The sequence below is a fragment of the Nanorana parkeri genome, unplaced genomic scaffold, assembly GCF_000935625.1.
Source record: "Nanorana parkeri isolate BGI_ZX_2015 unplaced genomic scaffold, ASM93562v1 scaffold13, whole genome shotgun sequence".
NCBI lineage: Eukaryota > Metazoa > Chordata > Amphibia > Anura > Dicroglossidae > Nanorana > Nanorana parkeri.
Window position 1 is genome coordinate 573,295 of NW_017306281.1, and position 18,450 is coordinate 591,744.

At 42.7% G+C, this 18,450-nt stretch overlaps 1 protein-coding gene across 2 annotated transcripts in view; it reads right to left on the minus strand.

Moving 5' to 3' along the window:
• Positions 1 to 18,450, minus strand: part of KDM2B (lysine demethylase 2B) — a 117,633-nt gene that overhangs the window by 92,657 nt on the left and 6,526 nt on the right. Inside the window, exons 4-5 of one of the 2 annotated variants that reach the window (XM_018557470.1) lie at positions 15,092 to 15,270; positions 12,544 to 12,650 (exon numbers count right to left, since the gene is read on the minus strand). In XM_018557470.1, the coding sequence (XP_018412972.1) occupies positions 12,544 to 12,650; positions 15,092 to 15,270 (286 nt within the window). Of the gene's footprint in view, positions 1 to 2,410; positions 2,494 to 12,543; positions 12,651 to 15,091; positions 15,271 to 18,450 lie in introns of those variants that run through there. The other variant, XM_018557479.1, reaches the window with a different exon arrangement.

The window sequence follows — 18,450 nt, forward strand, 5'->3', positions numbered from 1 at the left end:
GGGGTGTGGGGTGAGGTCTTTGTCGGGGGGACAGACAGGATTATAAATACCGCACTGGTGCTATGTTGGCCAGATAAAACCATATCTACCAACAGCATTTATAGTAATAATTTTAATTATATCAGCTTCCTACTGCTGGCCTGCATATTTCTTTCTTCCTTTCACTAGTTGTCCTCAGTTATCCAGGATAAATGGCAGCCAGCATTATTCATCCTACTTCCTCTGAGCTCAGGCTGACATGTAACCGCCTCAACCCTGAGACTGGACAGTGAAAGTGAAGCAGCAAAGTGAGGAACTCATCTATTTGTCACTCTGCTCTCTCCTACCATTAGCAAGCTCATTGTTAGCACATGAACTGACTGGTTTCTTGTGCTGCTTCTCCCTGGTTTATAGGGGACTGCAAGTGTATGGTATACCAAATCAAATTCAGGTACTTACGCTGCTTGCATTAAAAAAATTCATTTAGGCCTCATTCACACTGCTGAGAGCCGGCCCGTACAGATTCGTGAGACGTGCACGGCCGTATCGGGCTGCTCCCGGGAAGCACAGGTGCTGCGTGTGATTGTACACAGCAGCCTGTTCTTCTCTATGGGAGTACGTGGCCGTACGCCGCAGTACGCTCACCCGAACTGCACATCCCTGGGGATACAGGTGTCCGTGCTCGGACGCAGACAGGATCCATCCTGTCTGCGTCCGAGTACGGACACCCGCACGGATGTGCCGCTCGGGTGAGCGTACGGCCGCATACAGGGCCGGATTTACTCTCTCTGCTGCCCCAAGGCCAGGTTCCTCAATGTGCCTCCTACCCGCCAACTACCCCCCCCGTGGAGAATGGCAAACCTGCATACAAGTGATCCCGGGGACATCGCCAGGATCACTTGTAGAAAAAAAGTGGCGGCTTCTCCGCTGTACATTTAGCTCTGCTTGCCCAAAGCAGGGCTAAATGTAGACCGGGCATCGGGAGATAGGAATTTCACACGCCTGCTGCCCCTCTACTCCCTGCTGCCCCAAGGCCGGGCCTTGGTTAGCCTTGTGGGAAATCCGGCCCTGGCTGCGTACTCCCATAGAGAAGAACAGGCTGCTGTGTACAATCACACGGAGCACCTGTCCTTCCCGGGAGCGGCCCGATACGGCCATGCAGGCCGCACGGATCTGTACGGGCCGCCTCCTAGCAGTGTGCATAAGGCCTAAATAATGTATTCATGATTACAGAGCAGCTTTTATTTGCACCATTTATACCTGCCTAGAGTTCAGCTTTCAGCAACGGTGCCCTGGGAAAACAGTTTCATACTTGCTTATAAATTCACTGTAGCTTGGAGACTGATTTAATTATACAAATAATAATTAACTAAAGTCCCAGAGATAGCAGGCAGCAATAGTGATAAGAAAAGAATGAAATATACTTTTAGGTGGAGTTGGTATTACAATTGGCTAAATACTGAGGGTGTTTGGAAATACCATTGTGTGTTTCATTAGTATAATACGGAAGACCCTAATAAAATTCACACGTACTATTAGTTTTCTGTCTCCAGAACCATTTTTGAGGGTGGAATCTCTCGCAAAGGTAAAGAACACCAAAGCATAGCAGAAAATACTACAGAGACACGTCTGGCTTTAAAAAAAAAAAAAAGGATGTGCCATCACACTGATAGTAGACGCAGAGAAATGTAGTGCTGTATCTAGGTAAAATAAGCTCTAGATTTAATCCACCTACAACAGGCTTGGAGAACCTGTGGAACCACAAGTCCCAGCATCCCTTGTCTGTAGGCGTGCTAAGACGTCTACCTTCAATGGTTGAGCACAACTTTAATTGCTGGGTTAAAATCGTGCAGGTCAACTTCGCTGTTTGTTCCATTTGCAGCAAACTAGGAGTAAACCAGATGACATCATAGTAATTACTGTCATTGTCCTCTCTGTGCAGATAAAACAGCAACATATCGCACTCGGTGATATAATGCAATATTTACAGCACAATTCATTCAAATATATAAACGTGGAAATCGTTTGCGTGACCTTCAAGAGATGGAGCACCTGGAACACGGATAAATGGATTCAGTGTACAAATTAAATTTTGAAATAAGAAATGGGGGAAAAAAAGCATCATAAACGCCTTAAATTAAAAAAAACGCATCAACTGGAATTTATTGCAAAACTGTCTGCAGTATTTATAGCTCTGATAGACAGAAAAAAAGAAAACTAAAACTCGTTTAAAAGAAAAGGGGAAAGGAAATGTTTCCAAACAGCTCAAAACACAGTCAATAACATATGCAAAGCCAAGATCATTAATTTGTTGGTCTCCAGCCATCAATATTAATTAGAAAGCAAGAAGAGCAGCATCCTTCCATCCCACCCCCACACGCAAACCACTAAATTAATAACATAAGGATTAGCCCTCCTGAGTCTCCATTACCTCTCTGCAGCAGAAAGAATGATTGGTCACAACTGCCTCGGAAAGAATTCACTTAGCATTGGCTTTACGCCCCTCCTCCCTAAATACAGTGAGCTGGAAGATGTCAGCAGAATGCAGACAGCGTGCATGGTCTCTGGAACATGGGAGGCTGGCGCAAACTAGAGACACCTCCGATACATCAGCGCTGGCTGCCTAGCAACCACATCCAGGGCTGGGGTTGACGAAATGATACGCAATGCTGTCAGAAAGACAATCTTGGTGCTTCATAACCTCTAGGCAGCCACCACCCTTCAGAGGACATACATAGGATAGGTGCAGCATACAGCTGGCTGTACGCTGCAAATGGGACGCTATGTCCCTTGACAACAATTCCACCGCTATATAGTTTGCATTCACTCAGTATTTCATCAGAATAAAGCTAACATACAGCATACCGACAGCGTACATCATAAAAAGATTTCCGTGTTCACAGATTTAGAAAATAAGCACCTTTTTTTCATACAAAGTTTAAGGAACCTTGCACATGGGCGCCGCCTGTACCCAGACAGATCCCCTGCTGAGTCGAATCAGGACATATGTGACACATCTGTCTATGTTCCAATTGTTCCTCCATTTTGAGATGAAGGAAAAGCAGACCCATGTAGTCACTACGGGTAGCCAGATGTAAATGGACATGTGTCTGCCTACAGTATATCTATCCACATCTGTCCAGGTCAGTAAAAAGGGACCAGGGTGCAAACTTTTGGCTTTCAGTCCGTTGGCCTGAACGGGCCAAGCATCCACAGGGATGTATTGCAGTCTGTTAATCACGATTTTAAAACAAACTGACACAATGCCCGTGTAAAAGATGCCTGAGGCTATGTTAACAACATGTCTGGACCAGATGTGGAGCAGATCTGCAAATGCAGTGCAGTGCATTTTTACCACGTTTTTGCTGTGATTTTACCACGTTCTGGAGCAGGGTTTTTTTAGCTTAAAATTGGCTTTTTGCTGCGATCCAGTGCGTTTGCATGCATTTGTGATGCGTTTCCATGCATTCCAGACCAGGAAAAATTAGACAATCAGTATTTTTTTTTGTCTGGACCGGAAGGGACTGCAATGGTGTGAACAGAGCCCAAAAATACCATAGCAGGGATCCCAACCTGAAAGAATCAATTCAGGGAGGTGTCCCTCTCATTTCAGGGAGGTGCCATCCCCCTCCCCCCATCCGCGGAGGGGGGGTTAGGGGGGACTGGGAGAGAGCACCCCTCTGAAATTATGGCAGATAGCACAGTAAGCAATAGCTTCTTTGCTATCTGCAGGTTTTTTTTTCTGATTTTTTTTTTAGTATTCTGACAGTTGCAGTCGTCAGAATAATAAAAAAAAAGGCATAAGAATGCATAGCTAGATTCCTATTGGCTATTGCACTTTGCAATAGCCAATAGCAAACTAGCTAATGCACCCGCCCTCTGCTGCTTTCACTATCCAAAAGAGGAGGACCTGATAGAAAAATTCAGGTCCCCCTCTGCTGATTGACAGCAGCAGTGGGCGGGTGCATTAGCTAGTTTGCTATTGGCTATTGCAAAGTGCAATAGCCAATAGGAATCTAGCTACTGTATGCATTCTATGCCTTTTTTTCTTCTTTTCTGACTGACGGTCGGGCCGCGGCTCCCGATGTCAGAAAAGAAAAAAAAAACGATCGCAGGGAAAGGTTTATCTGCTCAATCGAGCAGATAGACCTTTCCGGGAGGAAGGGTTTCTCTCCCGGGCGGCCGGGAGCCGCTATCTAATAGTGGGAGACTCCCGGAGCATCCGGGAGAGTTGGGATGTCTGCCATAGGGATACATTGGGATGTTTTTTTTGGCCCAGGAACAAACTTCCATGCAATGAGAAGTCAGCTTGTCATATAGACCAGGAATAATGAGCTATCACAACCAACCAATGCTAGCATATAGTATGACTATGCCATTAAACAGACCAAAAGGGCCATTATCATTTATATTTAGATTGTAAGCTCTCACGAGCAAGGTCCTCTTAACCCTTTTGTCTTGACTTATTTTGTAACTGTACTGGCTTCCTTTTGTCCCGTCTTATTTTGTGAAGCACTGTGCAAACTTTTGGTGCCATCACTGTTGGTCCTGTATTATAAAAATAAACCCAATAATAATCCTCATCATATGTATATACAGTATACAAGCTTCCCATGGCACATAACATAAAGGAAAAGGAAAACTACCAATAGTCTTTGTGATTTAATCAGGGTTTAACCCCTTCATGACCTTGAGCCTTTATTATTTGAGAAATAGTGGTTAGAGACTACTGTACAGTACTGAAAATGTACTACAAAGTTGTCCTTACGCCACAATTACCTATCAGGAGGATCAAGCCAGCCTGCATAGTCAGACTTCGCTGCAATAGCTCTGAATATCTTGGAGAGGAACTGCTGCACTCCTTACCGGAACCCCTATGTATAAAGGAGGGTGGTGTAGTAACCACGGATGGCGCCGGGCATCTTCAAATATATGATAAATGTCACCAGCACACCTATGTCTTGTGTCAATAATCCATCTTCTTTATTGATGCAGACTGTCAAAAAACAACGTTTGGGGGCCACGCAGGGTCCCCTTCATCAGGTTTTAGTATGACAACAGCATCAATATAACCTTAAATACTCTAACCCCAATAGAAAGCATGCTGTGTCACGGTTTCCTTCCCCCCTGACGTCATTGTGACGTCATATTCCCGCCTTCTGGATTTTGCACTTGGGGTTAGGGTATTTAAGTTGAAGGTTATATGGATCAATAAAGAAGATGGATTATTGACACAAGACATAGGTGTGATGGTGACATTTATCATATAGTTCTGAATATGATGCCATGCCTATGGGCATGTGTGCGCACGCCTGGTAAACAGTGGGGCTAAGCAAATCATTTAGGGCTGGACTCCAGTGCTGATAGATCTTGGGCTATATTTGATGACTGTGCTTATTCATCTTTATTACCGACATGGCTTGTTCCCTGACTCTTCTTTCATTCACCTCTCTGTGCTGACTTGCTCCTGTATTGACCCTGGCTTGTTATCGATCAATTATTTTTGCCTGCCACTTTGGTACCTCACTGCATGCAAGTTGCTGCCCTACCCTGCCTGCCATATTGTTACTGTCTTGCTCGGCCGTTGCGGACCCCAGCTTTTTCCTGTACTCTTCTTAACTGTGATCTAAATCTCCTGTAACTTCCAGCCATGTGACAATAACGCTCACGAGTTCCATTGGCATCACCATCTACTGACACTCATGCCACTACTTCATCCTTCCACTCTTTGTCTAGCTACCCAGGCGTGCTTGGACTGGAACAGTAAGACAGGCTCATCATTTTAGTTTTATTTTTCTAGGCAATTTTTATTATTTGTTTTCCAAATGATTACAATAATGCCCAACTCAGCATACATTTATCGGGTCAGCCGTAATACCAGCATAAAGACCATAATTAACTTCACAAACATAGAAAAAACATAGAAATTCCTCCACCACCATTTAGGCATCCATTACCCATAATTAAATTTTCCGTTTTCATTACTTAACTCGGTTCGCCGCGGGCGGCGTAAAGGAGTTAAAATGAATGTAAAGCTCCCGGCCGGCCGTTTAATTACAACAGCCGGTCGGGAAGCTACTCGTCCAGCACTGGCGTCCACTCGTCACAGACGAGTGGACGAGTGCATTTTTCGAGCCCTGTATATGTATAATAACGGTCCTATTCTTTACTGCTTGACCCGCTAAATGTCATCTGTTCTGGGAGGTCTTAACTCTAGACCTGTCTAGATGCACTTTGCCACGTGGACCAAATACGTACAAACTTTCCTACCTGTTTTCTCATTTCGTAGGTGTATTTTTCGAACTGTATACATTCGATTATTTCAGCTCTCCACTCTTCTAATGTGGGAGGATATTTAGAGACCCACGGCTCATCATTTTTAATGTTTATCATCTAAGGCTCCCCTTAGATGAAGTCTCACCATTCCTAATCACAACAGGCATAAATAATACAGACCTCCAATTCAGAGCATACTCTGTACCACTGCCTGCAGCCTGCCTTTGCTGAATTTTATAACCCTCATCGTCTCTGGCTCCCCATTAAGGTATATGACATTGCCTAACTTTTCAGCAACAGCCTTCACCACCCTTTCTAATCACAACATGCATAAATAATACAGACCTTCGGATGATACACTATACAGCTGCCTGCAGACTGCCTTTGAAATTTTTTTTAATGTTTTTCCTACAGTCCCTACTGCCTATTAAAAAGGATGCATGTACACCTCATACCTGCAAAAGTTCAATGGTCAAGATGAGTGTTTGCACTTGGGATGGCAATTAAACCTTATGGCACCGTCCTCCTAACAGGTCATCAGGTCCAAAGGAGAGTATGTATAATTTATATATGTTGCAATTAGGAGGCCAGGGGAGGACATACTGCCTGTAGAAATGTCGCAAAACTAAATGCAGCACCTCTAATTAAATAAGTACTTATCACATGCAGGTTCCCCAATCACCCCTCAAGTAATCACATACCATCAAGTGCCACCAATATGTATATAAGTAGCACATCATTGTGCCTTTTAATCAAAGTATAAATTAACCCAATCATTAAAATGTAATCTTTAACAAGTTAGCCTGGGTTCACACCTAGGCGTATTGCAAAAGCGCGTCTGTCGCGCGACCGTCGCGCGGTTTTTTTACCGCGATTCGCGGTAAAAAAGACGCGTGACCGTCGCGCGATTCCAAAGGCTACTTGGCTGTATTCCAATGGAAAACGCCCTACAAAACGGCCCAAAGTAGTGCCTGTACCTTTTCAGGCGTGGGCCGTTTTGTAGCGCGTTCGGGACGGGCGGAAATATGGCAAGGTGTGAACGAGTCCATTGACTCCAATGCAATTTATATTTTTGAGCGTTTTGTAGAGCGTTCTTCGAGCGTAGAACGCGCTACAAAACATTCAGGTGTGAACGACGGCTTAATATCATTTTCAATATTTGTTTTATCTGCAGCTTTCACTAAATTTATACTTGGTGATCCTGAAATGCAGTTTCTTGTTCAGGCCCTTCCTGTTATAGGGGGACAACGCTCTGTCCCAGACTCCCAGTTATGCTTCTGTGTTGTCGCCCTGCCATATCTGATGGAGACTACAAGTGGTTGTTTTAACACTCATTACGCAGACTTGGTCCATGATTATCACCATCAGAAAACTTGCCCTGAGAAAAGTTGTGCAGCCATCAATGGATTGAATGTATATAGACAAGAAGTGGTTGCAAATAGACTTCAAGAGAACAGCATCGAGATGCAACAAAGGATGAAAAAATTGTGAACTTTAGAAAATGGCAACCATTTAGTATACACACTGCTTTAGAAAACTAAATGTTATTATTTTAGGATTTAGATCTACTACAAATACAGTGCTCCAAAATAAATACTCAGTAGCATCAAGTGCCCCCAATTACTACGCCCAAAATACTTGGTACACCCAATCCTCAGTGCAGTCAGTGTGACAGCAAGCCACTAATTATCAGTACCCCCTCATACAATCATGCTACTTTATAGAAGTCCATGCGATTTTACTGCCCACACACGCACATAGAAAAGAAGAGGACCGCAAAGGGATTTAAACCTTGCCGTCGGCCATGGTGGCACAATCTTGGTAAGTATGGAGCTTTGGGGGAGGTGGGTTAGTTCTGGTTAGAGGGGTTGGGACAAAAGGGTAAGGAATCTTTTCAGCTTATTTACAGATTGTTATGAATATGTAAATATCCTTTTCTTTGAGTACATTAAGGAACTCAGGATAGTAATTACAGTATAGAGGTTTACGCTGCTGTCTTCAGGAGATTGGACACTGGCAAATAAAAACTGTAAGGACAGCCTAGAATAAGCCCTGCCACTCCCATCATTCCTTAGTAAGGAATAATAGGAGTGATCATAACAGAGGGGAGGGAACTGTATTTCTTAATGTACTCCAAGAAAAGGATTTTATACTAAATCAAAAATACAATTTGCCTTATCATACAATGGTACAAAAGAACACAGGATAGTGATTCAGGTACATAGGGACATCCAAAACTACTCCAACTGAGGGGTGGGCAACACAGCAAACAAAACACTAATATGCCCACGTCAACAACAGGTAAACAGAAGGGGGTCAACAGAACTCACAGAGCCTAATTATATATTGGCTAAGGCCTCATTCACACAAGAAACGTCTGGGACGTAGAGCTCCGTGCTGCGTGCACAGCCGTATCGAGCAGCTCCCGGGAAGGACAGGTGCTGCGTGTGATTAGTACGCAGACCGTCTTTCTCTATGGGACTACGCGGCCTTACGCTGCCCTACAGTCACCCGCCCTGCATGTCCGTGCGGGTGCGGTTGTCCATACTCGTTCGCTGACAGGATGGACACCTGTACGGACCTGCACAGGGGGTCAGCGTAGGGCTGACCCCCTGTGCAATCGAATTGTGTAGTGTAAGGTCAATCTTACAGAAAGTAATCTCTAGCCACTCATTTTTTTTTTTCCACTGGCAGGGTGTGTATTATGATGCTTCTACCACCACGCCATTCCTCCTCCTTTCGATGCAGGCTTATTTAAACCAGTGGCTAGCTAGCAATCCATTTATTTATTGTTTTTTTTTGCATTGCCGCATTACAAAGATGCCAGTCATTGTTTAAGATTGGAAGCGGGCTCCTGATCAAATGATCACTGTGACAGCCAATCACAGTGATCATAGGATTTGGAAGCCCGCCTCTGCCTTAAGGCATTAAGAACCCCTTAAAGAGCCCAGCAAGAGACAGTGCCTATGGGTTAATATGTCAAACGTTTCTATCATATACTCAAGAAGATGTGGGGAAAAGCTTTGGAGGCTTCCTGCCTTCACTTCCATTGAAGCTCAACATGGCAGTCATAGAGATTAATGTGTCAGCATAGTTACAACTGGTGAGAAAAGCAACTGCTAGTTTTTGCCTAGGTGCTAAAAAAAAAAGTTATTCCCACCCGAACAGCTGAGCCTGTCTTCTCCTACCGCTGCAGCATTGGAATGTTCCTCAGCATCCTCACGTCTATACACAGTGTATAGAGCATGATGATTTACAGGACCTTAGACTGCTGCAGCAGAAGGGGAGAGAGGCTGGAAGGATCGGTCTAAGAGCAAGCCGGTTCCACGGTTCAGGTGAGTATAACTTTTATTTCTTTTTTATCCTCTAGACAAAAATGAGCAGTTAACTCTGCGGGGGTAGATATACTGAAAGGGGCATTAGGTTTTGCCCAGAGTTCTTCTTTAAACCCACTGGTTTACACAGCACTATGAAAACACAAAGGAATTAGCAATTTTTTTTATAATTACTCCCTAGTAACCAATAACATTACTAATCTCAAATCTTGCCTATAAGAGAACCGGAACACTGGAAGGTGTGGCCAAAAAATGCCGGCAGAGGGCAAAGAAGACTTGGATCTCACTGCAGCTGACCTTTTCTCCATGCCTGTCTTACCATGCATTGTTCTACACCATGGAGGCAGCCATGTTGGTAGAGGTAGGGTTTTGCTTCCTCATGTCAGAGCCTCTAGCAAGAACAGTGAGCAGCCCAGTAGTGACATCACTCCAAATCTCCTGAGACAAGCAGTCAGAGGCATCAGTGTCTTAGATCTTACACTGCAGATACACAGCTATGAGGTTGTATACACAGGAGTACCTAGGCACACTCACATACTAGGAAATGTACAGCTATTTTTCAAGAGGAATTCAATTTAAAAAAAAAGATAACTTTTTAGGGTAATGCCTAAGTACAATTAACGTTTCTAAAAGTTTTCTATACCTTAGCAAATCTTTACCTTTTGAATACAGGTCCACTTTAAATATTCAGAGGCTTGTTTATAGGAACTAGTGTACAAAACGTAGAGTAACCAGTAGGATCAATGGTGGCTAGGGGCAACAGATCCATAATGTTTTGGGTTTTTTTTGGCGTTTTTTATTTCCACAAATTAGCTCTTTTGTCTGATCTGAAACAAAACAACTTCCTTCAACGCACAGCCAATGATCTCATGGAAGACAGAAGGTCACAGCTCACTTTTGCCCCACATTGCTATTACCAGAAATATAAAGTCAAGAAAATGTAAAATCATAGCCAAACAATAATCTAATGCCCTGCATCCCTTTACAGCAAATTAGGTCTTATAAGTCAGAATGCTAAAGGAATCAACAATATCATCATATTAATCTTGCTTTTTTAATCCTGGTAAAGGCTCGTAGAGTATCTATTGCTCTTGGAGTATCTCACTGAGACACTGGGGTGTATTTATAAAATGTTCTCAGAGCTATTCCCTCTGCAAACACCTGTGTTGTAGAATCACACTGCATTATGACCACTAGATGGAGCCAAGGAGCATAGGAAATTCCTATGCTTCTCCATCTAGTGGCCATAATGTGTTGCAACTCTACATCACAGACGTTCCTATAGCGAACAGCTTTCCAAACGTTTTAAGAATACACCAGAGTGTCTAGACTTGCATCTAAACTTAATGAAAAGAAACTTTTGCTGGAAGATTAAAGTAATTATTTTTGCCCCATGATTCTTCAGAACTAGAGCTGCAGCTAACGATTATTTTCAAAATCGATTAGTTAGCCGATTATTAAGTTCGATTAATCGGTTAATCGGATAAACAATAAAAAAAAAAATTTAAAATGGCTCCAGTGATGGGACTACTAGTTTGTATTGAGATTGTAGTCCATCACAGGAGCAAGCTTGGAGCGGTGGAAAAAAATAGTGTGGTGTGCAATATAGTGAAAAGTAAAGTGTAAAATTATACAGCAATGAATGCAGAACCTAGGAATGTGGTTATATGCCATTATACAATCTTGTATACAATGTTCAGTCAGTCCTTCCATGCAGATTATGCTGTTTGTGACCCGATTGACAGCTGAAGCAGGCCCCACCAGTTGGAGCAAGAAACCAGTTGGAGCAAGATACCATTAAGAACAATTTTACTGAACAGGACTAAATGATAAGACATTACAGTCCACAACCATAGAATGCAATGTAGTACAGAGCAAAGCAAATACTCTTCACAGTACATGTCTGGAAGTCTAACCCAGTGTTTCTCAACCTTTTTTTAGTCATGGCACCCTTTAGAAGTCTCGAGGCAGCCCAGTCTAAAATGTAACAAAAATAAATGGTGTGGCCCCTCCAAAATCCATACCAGACCCTTATCCTAGATAGTGTCCCCCTTTCACATCACAAGTCCCAGTTTTCACATCAAGAGCCCTCTTCACATCAAAAGCCCCCCCGCCCTTTACTTCAGGAGCCCTTCTTTCACATCAGTAGCGCCCTTCACATCAGAGTCCCCCCTACCTTTTTATATCAGAAATCGACCTTCACATCAGAAGTCTGTTCACACAATGGAAAGGCATGATGCTGTGTGAAAGTTTCAAGGACCCCCTGTGGAAGGCAGAAGGTGCTCCGGCGTGCCATGGCACCCTGGTTGAGAAAGGCTGGTCTAGTCCATCATCAGGCAGGAATGTACAGTTAGTGCTCCCTATTTGCTCTTGTGTGTACAAAGCTAAATGCTATCTTGATAAGAACAGCACTCTACTATTTGGTGAAAACTCCATTGGTGTCCATATTAAGGGGGGCTGGAATAACCTGAGGACACAATGGAATGTGAACATGAAGGGGGTTATCAAGTAGCTTGGATTCACAGAGAAGTCAAAATCTGTATGCATGTCTTGGTTCAGACATATCCTACGCAGTGCAGCGGAATTCTCAGCTTCAACTATAGTTAAGGGCAGGCACCAATGGGAACCTCATAACATCAAATTTAACTTGTATTCATGGAGACATGTTAACTTCATGCTCCTCCATGGGACAATGTGAATAATTCTCATTGGGCACAATTGTTACCTCTAATGCCCGTATTGAATTATTAAGGGTAATTACTGGTATTGAAGTATTGAATGTAGAACATACTGTAAAATACATTTCTCAGGAAGGCAAAGTGTATTCCTTATAATATATTTACCGCATATCTAAGACAATAATAATATGATCACATCAGCTTAAAAATACAGATAGAAAAGGAGAGTGATCTAAAAGCCAAAACGTTAGGTACCAATTTAAAATAAAACTTACTTTTTTACTTTGGGATACTGCATTTCACATAAGATATTTGTTGCTTCTTTTTGTCTCTCCTTTAATTTTGATGGCCACATGTTATCTACCCAATCAACTGCGTCTACCTATATAAATGTAACATCTAGATTAGATCACAAGTAGATCATATTTAAGGGAAATAATTCACACGTTTCAGAAAGTTTTAATTATATTGTCTTAAAACACACACACAGCATACAGAGGCAGACACATACTATGCTATATACCATGAACTACAAGAGCTGTACTTCGTTTAGTAAATCTGTGTCCAGTTTTTACATACTGACAGCAGTTACAACTGACTGCTTTTACTACAGCTAACTTTAGAAATTCTGCATGTTCACACAGACGGTTGCTATGCTAAAGTTCTCATCTGCTGTGCTGTGTGAGAAGTAAACATTGGCAAAGAAAAAACAGTCAATTGGATAAGCGCACTACTGTTGGAGTGATGATGGGGTACAAATTATAAGTGTATGGCTGGGTTCACACTTGGGCGTTCGTGATATGCGCGTTTTTACAGCGATTTGCGGTCAACGAAGCGTGCGACAAACGCGCGTTTACGAGGGCTATCCAGCTGTATCCTAATGGATACGCGTGAAAAATACGGCCCAAAAGAAGCTCCTGTACTTCTTAGGCGTAGGGCGCTTTTCAGCGCGTTCCTACTCGCTGAAATACGCCCAGGTGGGAACCATGCCCATAGGAAATAATGGGATTTCACTTGCTGGGCGTTTTACAGCGCGTCGATCAGCGCTATAAAACGCCCAGGTGTGAACCAGGCCTTACTGATAGTGGTAGTGGAAGAGGATACCAATAGTACTGATGATTAATATTAATCAACAGTGTGCGATCTCCTGCAACAGGGAGAGGAGCCCTGTACCTAGAAAAAACAAAACACGCAAAGAAAGGAGCGCTACTACTGGAGAAGCTACTAAAAGTGATGTAGGTAATGAAGGCAGATGTGGGGACTCACTGTTAGATGAAATCACCGAGGATAGTGAAGGACGAGGTCCATATGAAATGATAGCTGGAATCAGGGGAGTATTAGTCTTGGAAGGAATGTCCTGAAGTGTCTGTCAGTATGTGAGAACAAATCTTGTGGAGAATAAGCTCTCAAAGGGTTGACAATGTCACAAGGTGATAGATCCGGCGCTACACGCGCTCAGCTGGCCAGCTTATTCTATCACCATGTAGCGCCGGATCTATCACCTTGTGACATTGTTAACCCTATGAAAGCTTATTCTCCACAATATTTTTTCAGGACATGTCTTCCAAGACTAATACTCCCCTGATTCCAGCTATAACTTCATATGGACCTCGTCCTTCACTATCCTCGGTGCCTCCATCTAACAGTGAGTCCCCACATCTGCCTTCATTACCCACATCACTTTTAGTAGCTTCTCCAGTAGTAGCGCTCCTTTCTTTGTGTGAGTTGTATACATTGGCAGTCAACCGCTAAACTAGCTTTCCAAGGTAAAGATTAATAGAGAACAGAAATGTATATAGAGAAACAATTACATATGAAAAATGTTACCAAAAATTGATAAGCTGTCCCATTCAGTTCCATTCTTACATCAAGCCTTTAGACTGCAGTTGAAAAAAAGCTATCTACTTTAATAGCCAAGATTGTGTCACTGTCTGGTCAACAATATGGCCTGAAACCTTGAGTACTCTCAGATTGCACAGATTAAAGTAGAACTATGTCCTCCCCCCAAAAAACAAAAAATAAGTGCTGCAGCTCCTAGTTATAAAGTTAATCTGCACTTACAGTTTTCTCTTCGTCCCCCTGCAAAGTCCCACAAATAGCTGTAGATCATCTCAATAGCTGAGATGATGTGCATGGTCACATGACCTAGTCACATGTGCTAGAGTTCCAGGAAGTAAAGGGAGATATATTAATCTGTCCTTAGTAAAAAATAGCCACTGTTATAAGACAGGGGGGGAATAAAAAGGTATATAAAGAATACAAAGCCTGCAATTATCTAGAAGTATGTGTTTGTAGATTGTCATTACTAAACATTTCTAAAAGGTGTGTTTGTTGTCATTTCAAAGATAAGGGTAAAGTTCCTCTTTAAGAAATCCAGAGAGCTCATAACATAAACAAAAAAGGTTTACCAGTTCAGAAAGGGCCCGTCAGTTGTGTTTACCTCCCAGGACAAATGTTCCCAATCCTTCCCATGGTGGAAGGCATTTGGAAAGGTCACTGTTGCTGGAAGAGTACGTATTTATTGTACATAGCAGAGAATAAGGGGGGAACTCAAGGCATAGTTGCCTGAGAACATTGGCAGGAAGATCTCACCGCTGGAGCCACCAAGAGACACAAAAAGTCATTAGATGATTACATCTACCAACCTCCACTCAAAACTGCTGACCGGTGCAAACATTCAAATAGAAAGGAAATCAATGTCCACAACTAAACACAGTTATCATAGGAAGAGCCCCTGAGGAATAAGAAAACACTGGCAGAAGAATAACAAGTCATTCAGCATATGTCTTTTGTCACAAATAAGGAAGAAATAAAAGCTCATACCACAGTTGGCCTCTTGACTACTTTCTCCAGCTTAGTGTGGCTAAACTCCAGGCTGATCACATTGTACAGTTTCTCCCTTTCCGTTTCCGGCGTCTCATAGTAGCGAACAAACTGGGACATACTCATGTCTGTACCCTTTTGTGTGGTCACATCCATCACATCAACTATACGCCGACTTCCTAAAATGAAAATACACACACTGCAAGGTCATTCAGCTAATCAGACTCATTTTCTGACATCCAGTGCAAAGATGACAGCTGGCTTTAGGTGAGATGCTTTGTAAAAATGATGCCCCTGTTAAAGTTTAAAAGGAGAACTATGAGGCGAGTGATTTACATCCTCATAGTTAGAGCGGACGTTTGACATTGAAACTGTCACACGTCGACTCTATAGTTCGGGAAGTGAGTGAACGCATACCGTTGCTCGCTCACTACCTGATCATCTCCCTGCAGAGAGCGGTGATGGTCAGTCACCGCTCCCCTCAGGGATTCACCCCTCCCCTCTCCAATCCTCCAGTGCTATAAGGAGGAACGGACAGGGAGGAGGCGGGCACAGCTGGCTCTGCCTCTAGATAGGCAGAGCCAGCTGTCACTCAGCCAGCTGGGTGGATCTCGACAGTATTGTGCGGCGTCCTCAGTGTATAGCGAGCAATAGCCCACTATATACTGAGCTTTGGGTCATGGGAGGAGGTTAGTATATGTCCTGCCGTGACCCTAAAGAGAACTATGGGAGAAAAAGGTTACCCCATAGTTCTCTTTTAACTTCAGGCAGATATAAAATACACAAATGATTACAGCTTTGTTTTTACTAATATATCAATAAAATAAAGCAGCCTGTTGTAGCCCCTGTACAGCAGAGCTCAGATTGAGGGAGGGAGAGGCAGTACAAGGAGCCAATCAGAAGTGCTGCAGTGCAAGGAGCAGGGTGTTAGAACAAGAGAGCAGAGTGACAGAAAGATGATCTCACAGTTTGCTCCTTTTCTTTTCACTGTCTGGTCGCAGGCTGAACAAGGGACAAGACCCTTTAGTGTTACAGACCTGACAGCCACAAGTGTGTTGTGTGGCAGAGCATAAATCTCAGGACTGGATGGACAGAAATACAAATACTTTGGCAGGTGAAACTGAAGGTGGAGAACAGGGTGTGTGTGTGTAACCTGGCTAAGAAGGAACGGTGACTACATAGTAGAAAGAAGGGACAACAGTACCCACAGATTGGTTGTTGTCACCAGCCAAGCTAAATACCTAATTAAACTGTGGATGCAATGAATGTAAACCTGACATTGGAGGTCATAAAAGCATCTAAGTGCAAGCATGATCCATAATATCTTCAAGCACAAGAAAAGAAACCTGTACTAAGAGAATGATAGGCGTTGCCCCTGCTGACATATTCTTTAGAAAATGCAAGTTGCATGTCTGTCTCTCTTGCCCAAACTCTTAGCATTACAGAACAAACTCAGAGTGAAATAGCTGCATGTTCCAGGGTTGCAACATAGATCTGAAGCCAGGCAACTAATGGCAGTCTTCATAATAATCTTAATAAAAATTTCAGTAGAAGAGCAATCGGCTGTAATCTCTCTACTTGAAATTGGGTCGAAAATGTAAAAGTTTTCCTGGAGAACATTTTGCCATCAATTATGCAAATTTATGATCTGCTTATTTTTAAACCTATGACCCCAGAAGGAGCAGTCTCCATGAGAATATAGCTGAAAGCATGTGACTATGCATAGAGCAGTGTGAAGAAGTGCCACTTGAGGGCACTGTGATGTAGGAAACGGCATTTATTGGGTATTTCCATGCCCAGCACATCAAATGTCAAATATACAAATGCAGTAACCTAGAGCATCCAATCAGATGTCATGCTAAATAATTCAGATTGGATGCTTATTTCAATTCGCGCATTGCTATTTCCTTATTGGATAAACTGAGTTTAATTGTAGTTTTTGCCATAAACTATCTCTCTGTAATCTGAACATTACAATTATAGATAGAAGAAGACAGGAATTACTAAAACTGCAGAAAAAGCACATGGAAATTACATTTTGCTGTAAAGGAATAATACATGGGTAAAAAGAAAGTTTAGCATAGTATCCTAATAGACATTAAGTACGCAGAATGAGAATGGTAAAGATAAAATAAATCTATTCATCATTATCCCCCCTCTTATAGCCACTTTTTCCATGTTGTTCCAACCCAAACTAGCAGTCTAAGGCAGCATTTATTTATTACAGGTATTCATATAGAACCCACAATTTACACAGCGCTTTACATACTGCACATTCACATCAGTCCCTGCCCCCAAGGAGCTTACAGTCTAAGGTCCCTCTCACACACACACACATACAGGGCCGAATTTAGACAGGAGCCAATCAACCTTCCAGAAAGTCTTTGGAGTGTGGAAGGAAACTGGAGAGCCCTGGTGAAACCCACACAAGCACAGGGAGAACAAGCAAACTCCTTGCGGATAGTGCCTTGGCTGGGATTCGAACCAGGGACCCCCAATAGTATTTTTCAACTTTTTTTCAGTCACAGCTCCCTTTAAAATCTGGTCTACGGGTGTCCGCCCACTGTTTGGAAAATTATCAGGGCTTCAGTAACAAGATAACAGAGACTGCTGGTATTTTTCAGTTATGAGCTATCCTGAACTATGTTATTTACTCAAGGGCCAATCAAGACCCTAGTTCAAAGTAACATAAACTGTAATGGAGTCTTAAAGGAGAACTTTGAGGTGAGTGCTTTTCACTCACCTCATAGTTCTAGCCGACCTGTGACAATTAGGGTGACGGGAGGACGCTAGTTTGTGTCCTCCCGTTACCCTAAGAGAACTATGGGGAAAAGCCTTAACCCCATAGTTCTCCTTTAAAAATAAATAAAAGTACTCAAAATAAAATAAAGTCAGATCCTTAGTGCACACAACAAGTACAGCAGTTCTATTCTTCCATCATTATTATCAAGTAATGCCGTGGGTATCTAGTCTCCCATGGAGGCCTGCAGTCTTAGAAAGAGAAAATAGGGTTATTTTAGATAAACATTTTTAACTTTCTTTTTAAAAGAATTTCAGGCAACAAAACACAGCACACTAGTATTCAACTGAACCAGTCACTGATAAATGAAAATAAATAAAACAGTGCAAGCAAATAATGATACAGATGCCTCCAGTATGCTCCAGGAGCTCCCTAAATTTCTTATGCAAGGAAAAAACCTCTGATAGTCTGACCGTGGGCAGCTCACGCACAGACGCACGCACCAGACAAAGACACCAGTATGCTGCTCCAGTACACATCATTGCATCTGCGAGATGCAAGGTGGGGACATCGCTATGTACCTAATGTGAGAAAGTCCATGCTTTGTAGTATAAAAAAG